This window comes from Sminthopsis crassicaudata, chromosome 4 (genome assembly GCF_048593235.1).
Source record: "Sminthopsis crassicaudata isolate SCR6 chromosome 4, ASM4859323v1, whole genome shotgun sequence".
NCBI classification, from domain to species: domain Eukaryota; kingdom Metazoa; phylum Chordata; class Mammalia; order Dasyuromorphia; family Dasyuridae; genus Sminthopsis; species Sminthopsis crassicaudata.
Genome location: NC_133620.1, coordinates 454,962,095 through 454,968,094, shown reverse-complemented (window position 1 = coordinate 454,968,094; position 6,000 = coordinate 454,962,095). Strand labels below are relative to the sequence as shown.

The 6,000-nt window shown below is 53.4% G+C and overlaps 1 protein-coding gene across 4 annotated transcripts in view; it reads left to right on the top strand.

Moving 5' to 3' along the window:
- Nucleotides 1-219: 219 nt before the first annotated feature.
- The window catches only part of SLC43A2 (solute carrier family 43 member 2), a 47,207-nt gene continuing 41,426 nt past the window's right edge, over nt 220-6,000 (top strand). For 3 of the 4 annotated variants that reach the window (XR_012481470.1, XM_074263845.1, XM_074263844.1), the window contains exons 1-2: nt 738-845; nt 1,252-1,469. Coding sequence is in view for 3 of the 4 variants with exons in the window: in XM_074263845.1 (XP_074119946.1) it covers nt 1,310-1,469 (160 nt within the window). In the remaining variant the exon portion in view is untranslated. Of the gene's footprint in view, nt 344-737; nt 846-1,251; nt 1,470-6,000 lie in introns of those variants that run through there. The other variant, XM_074263843.1, reaches the window with a different exon arrangement.

Below are 6,000 nucleotides of genomic sequence, written 5' to 3'. Positions count from 1 at the left end.
CAGAGCCCCAGCCAGGCGGAGAGGGAGCCTCCAGGCTGGGTGGGCCGGGGCGGGGCGGGGCGAGGAGGAGCCCGGGGTCCCCGCAGCCCGCTTCCCCCTCCCCTCCCGGTCCGCTCCCTCCCCCTCCCCGAAGCTCTCTTGTTTGTCTCTCGGTCCGGCCGGAACCGGCTCGTGCTCGCTGCCGGGCGGGCGGCTGCTGATTGGTTGCTGCCTGTTTCCAGCGCCGTCTGCACCAATCAGCGCGCGGCAGTGTTTTCCTCTCGGGGTCGGAATAAAAGGGCTGGAATAAAAGGGGGGCAGAAAAGGCTCCGGGCGGGCCCGACACACATCGGCCGGGAGCCGGGTGAGCAGCGCCGGGCGGCGGGGGATTTCAGCCCGGGGGCTCCGGGAGGAGGCCTGTCTGTCCGCGGGGTGGGAACGGAGAACATCGACTGGCAGAGGGAAGGGATCGGAGGCCGGGCGGGAGTGATGACTAAGGCGGGGAGAGGGTGGGAGTCTGACGTGATAACGGGAGCCCACCGGGCTCGAGGCGCCGGCCCGTGAGGCTGGGGGCCGGCGGGGGGGCCGAGCGGGGCGGCTCGCGCCGCCGGTTCGAACCGGCTTCGCCCGTCCCATGCGGGGCTCGCGTGCCCGTAGCGCCTAGCGACCCGGAGATCCGCCAATGGGGCCGCGGCTCCCCCGGGCCGCCGAGCCAATGGGCGAGCTGGGAGGCGGGCCGTCCCGCAGCTCCGGTGCTGATTCTGTGGTTAAAGGAGCAGCCCCTCCGGAGCCGGGTCTGTGTGCGAGCTGGCGGGCGGGCGGGCGGGAGTGCTCGCCGCTTCGGGCTGGGACAGCGGCGGGCGCAGGTGAGTCGGGGCCCCCTTCCCTCTCTGCAGCTCGGCGCGGTGTCCGGCTGCCGCCCCTGCGAGCTCTCGGGCTCTGTCCATCCCTCGCCCGGGAGTCGGACTCAAGCATTCTCCCAGCTTTATTCCTCCTCCGCGGTGCCTCAGTTTCCCCACGCGTTAAATGGGGCCGAGGGCCGGGGAGCCTCCAGTCCCGCTGGCACCGGAAGGGGGGCTCCGGCTCCGGACGATCCCTGCCGGGCTTCCCCGGGGCTGGAGCCTGCCTCTTGCTCAACCCTCCTTCCTTCCCCCACCTGCAGCAGCCTCGGTGGAAGGGGTGACATAGTTTGCATTTTGCTGCAGAGGCTGGGGAAGGGGGAGGTGCGCCGCCGCCGAGGCTCCGGGTTGTGACCCGCACTTCTCTTCGCAGGTTGCCGCCACATCGCTGCTCCGGGCTCGGTCCGGGCTCCCTCCACCCAGCTTGAGCCATGGCCCCCACTCTGGCCACTGCCCACCGGAGGCGATGGTGGATGGCCTGCACCGCCGTGGTGGAAAATCTCCTTTTCTCTGCAGTCCTCCTGGGCTGGGGGTCCCTCCTCATCATGCTCAAGTCCGAGGGTTTCTATTCCTATCTGTGTACGGAGCCAGGTAAGCAGATGGGGAGGGGGGGGGGGTCTAGGGCTTATGGGTACTCTAAAATGAGGTGATATCATCGAGCCAGGCTAGGGCGGGATTAGCCTGTTCTTCCCACCAGTCAGAGGCTTCCAGGGAAGTCTCTATTTCTATAATCTCGGTATCCACCCCCACAGTGCCGAGCCTCGAGAAATCTTCCTGTACATCCTCCCGTGTGCTTGGGGTCCGGGTCTTTCTGTCCCCATTGTACAGATCAGGAGAGTGAGGGGCCACAGAGCAAACCCAGGGCGGTGCGGGGAGCTGAGCAGTGGCTGGGAGGCTTCTGGCTGTCCTCCCCTAACTGAGAGCAAATAAGAGTCAGGATCTCAAAGCCCTCCTTTGAAAGCAAAACAGGATCGCTTGTCATTTACTCCCTGTGAGGTCCTGGGCAAATCAGTTTCCTTTGTCAGTTTCCATTTCTTCCTTTCTGAACATGGGAGGTTAGGCAACCCCAAAGGCCTCCGAGGGCCCTGGCCCCTAACTCTGGGTCCTGCAGTGTCTCAGCTTAAATGCAAAGACTTATGTAAGCAGGGCCCCACCTGCAGGTGTGGGTCTGTGACTCCAGAACCCGGCCTCCCGCTGTGATCAGCACCGTGGCTGCCCTTGACGCCCAGCAAGTCTCTGTTGGGTGCTCAAATGAGCCTAACTGTATTCCGTTCAGAGTCTCTTCGGGGAAGAGAACCTTTTGATTCAGTGGCAGTCTGGGAGATATTGAGAGGAAGTTGTGGTTCATGGGCCTTGTTTGCCTCAGGAGGCGAGCATTCCACGTTATTAAACCCTGCTCTATGCAGGGCCCAGACACAGAGCTCCATAGCCTGCCTTCTGGAAGCTTCCAGTCTCCGAGTGGGACCGAGCCTGCTGAGCAAGCCCAAAATGGGATTTCCCTTGGAGCTTGGTGGGTCTGGAAGCTGATCGACTCGATCTAATTGCTTTGTGATATTCAAAAGCTGTTTCTTGCTTAGAGGTTGTGGAAATCCTGCTGATTGTGAGAGAGGGGCAGGATTACCCAGGGTCCTTGCTACATTCTCCCTCCCAAATTATCGGTGGTATGAGTATTTTTGACCAGGTGAAAGTGCTCATTTTCTGCCTCATTTCTTCACTAACCTTTATCACTGAATGGGTGTGTGTTGCCTCAGTCAAACTGAGATCTTAACTTAAAAAGGTCACGATCTTTCACCGAATCTGGGGCCCCTCCTTTGGTCTGAACTGTCTCACTATTGGACCCAGATGACTCTGGAGGAGAAAGTGAATCTGCTGACCTTGCACAGCCCTCCCTCATTTCTCACCTCCTGGAAGAGGAAGGACAAACTGAGCCTCCCTTAATTATGTCAAATTATGCTGTTTCCTTCTAAAGAGGTCTAGTGCCCCCCCCAGTAGAGGGACAGTACAATATAAATACTGCATGTACGATTGCAAGTCAATTCACTTCTCTGAGATTCACTTTCTTTGTCTGTAAAATGGGCAAGAATAATACCAAGTGATTACACCATGAGTTTGCTGTTAGAATCATATGGACAATGACTCTAAAGGCCTCTATGCTTTAGACCAGGGGTCCTCAGACTTTTTAAATAGGGGCCAGTTCCCTGTCCCTCAGACTGTGGGAGGCCGGACTAGAGTAAAAACAAAAGCTCACACGCTGTCTCCCCCCCTCGGCCCATTTGCCATAACCCGGCGGGTGCATAAATGTCCTCAGCGCCGCATGTGGCCCGTGGGCCGCAGTTTGAGAACTCCTGCTTTAGAACTTTGTGTAAAATAATAGCTGGACAGCTAAATGGTGCTGTGGATATTTACCAGCTGTGGGGCCCTGGCAAGTCTCTTACCAATAAAATAAAATGTAAGCTCCTTTTGGATCTCAGCCTCCCTCTATCAGAACTAGATAAATTAAGCACAAAGTAACGATGTTATGGAAGGGAATAGAATTGTAGAAAAGTTAGATGTGATAGACCTTTGGAGAAATTTGAATGAGGATAAAAAGGAAGGAATATACCAAATCTGGCCCCAGACTTTTACGGGATCTCAGCCTTCCTGTATCAGAACTAGATAAATTAAGCACAAATAAAGATGTGGAAATGAATAGAATTGTTGAAAAGTTAGATATGATGGACTTTTGGAAAATTTGAATAAGGATGAAAAGGAAGGAATATCCCGAATCTGGCCCCAGACTTTTACCGGCTGTGTGACTCTGGGCAAGTCACTTAACCCTCATTTTTTGCCTCTGTTTCCTCATCTGTAAAATTAACTGAAACAGGAAATGCAAACCAGAGGGGGTCATGAAAAGTCAGGACTGAATAGCAACAAAATATCAGCCTCTGTGTGATTATCACTGGTGAAGAATATCCTGTAGGTAGAGACCAATTAACTGGCATTTGCTAAAACTGTGCAAATTTCAACGAAGGGAAGTGGCCTAAAATTTAAGGAGATTTTGTGAAGGGAATCATTGTCAAGGTCAGAGACAGCAGGGTTCCAGCTTTGCTGGGTAACAGGGAAAGTCACTTCTCCTAGTGCTGGAAATAACTCTCTAGGACTCTAAGTGACAGTGAGAGTGCTGAGGATTACCTGGGCTGAAAGAGGTCACTTCACCAGGGAAACCTCCCCTCCAGTTCTTTGCCCTGTACTTGCAGAAAAGAATGCCTTTGTCCCGGACTCCACGGCATGATTCGGAGCTTCAAAAAAATGAACAAGGTGCCCATGAGGTCACGATTTCGATTTGGTTTGGTTTTTTCATCATTTGGGAGAAATTGTCATTGCGTGGGGCCCCAGAGTCACAGCCTTGAAGGACTTCCAAGTCCCACCCTCATTTTTTGGAGGAGGAAGTAGAGCTCAGGAAAAAAAGGGCCTTGATCCAGAGCGCCCTGCTGGCTGGTGGTATGCCTGGGGCTCAGGTATGATATACCTCTCGCTCTGTTTACTTCAGCTGCAGCCTTAAATAATACTGATGAACAGGAAACTGAGGGAAGTGCCACCCCCCCAACCAGGCCTCTCCACTTGCAGTGGGTGGTGAATTTAGATGAGAGATAACCCATCCAAATCTCAGCCACACCCAAGCCAGTCTAAAACTGGCTCTTGTCCTCCCGAGACCTAATTTCCTCCATGTAAATTGGGCCTAAATTCTGTCACTTAGGCCTGTCCCTATGTCATGTGCCTTGTAGCCCTTAGCCTGAGTGAGAGTCCAAGGTGGGCTCTGGGGGTAACCAGTTCCTCCATGTAAACTGGACCTAAATTCTGTCATTTTCGCCTGTCCTTGTGTTGTGTGGCCTTGGAGCCCTTAGCTTGAGTGAGAATCCACGGTGGGCTCTGGGGGTGACCAGCACCCAGCTCTCCCTTTGACTTCTGGGAGGGCTGGAGTCTCTGATTCACTAGGGCAGGAGAGTGCTTGGGGGGAGGGAGTAGATACTTGGAAGAGGGCAGAGAGTATATCACTTGTAACCCTTGACCTTTAACTACTCAAAAAACATTTCCTAACAACCTAAGGGCTCTTGGCAGGGCTTTGCCAGCATCAGCAGAAATCTTGGGTGATGCAGACCTTGTTCTCTGGACAGGGATTTCTGCTAAGTCTGGGAGATGTTCAGAGATTAATGACCACTATGGAAAGCACCAAGTCACTTGGCAGATTCTTCCCCTTGACTTCTTTCTTTCCTCTTTCCTGCCCGCTGTGATCTGAATGAGCTGCCTCCTTTCTCAGAGTGTTTGAGAACTAGGGACCGAGTTTGGATGGGAGAGTGGTGGTTTTTAAGCACCCAAAGGATGGTCCAGTCAACAAGGCTGTGTGGCCAGACCTGGTGGGTTCTCTGTCCCACCTCCACTGAGACCACACTGTGCGTGGTACCCCGGAACAGAGATTCTTACTCTCTTCTGTATGTATCCTCGGCGCCTCTGGATCCCTTCTCAGAACCATGTTCTTAAATAAAAGGAGTACAAAGAAAAGCACTTAATGTTGAAAAACAATTTATCTCAGCTTTGTTTACGTCTTAGTTTCTTCTGTTTCCTTCTTCATTGGGAATTCCAGCAGACTGTAAGTTTCTTTAGGCCAGGAACTGGGTGTTTGTTTTATCTCTGTGTCCGGCATGGATGGGTGCAAGAAAATACATGTAGAATTGGATCAGTGGAGTTGAGTTGAATTAGCAGTGTGTTCTGACAGACAATGGAATGGTTGGCAACGGTCCCTTGAGATCCCGGGCATGAGCTGCTTTTCTCAGGAGCCCTTTGCTCCCTCCTTAATTTTGGTTTTGCTGATTCTGGGCCCCTAACCTGTTGATCCAGCATCTTCTGCTGGAATTCCTGCTGAGGCGGGGCGCTTTATCGGGTTGGAGCTCCTTATCAGCACTTCTGAGAGATTTCTCTGACCTGTTGCTTTCAGGACTAGAAGTCATGGCAGGCCTCTGACTAAGATGGGGAGATTTATGGTTAAGATCTTTTGTGGAATAAGTTTAAAGTCTTCAAACTTGGCAGTGATAAAGAGGCAATTAGATGGAGAACTTTAGCTGCCTCTGGAGGATTGGTTCTAAAA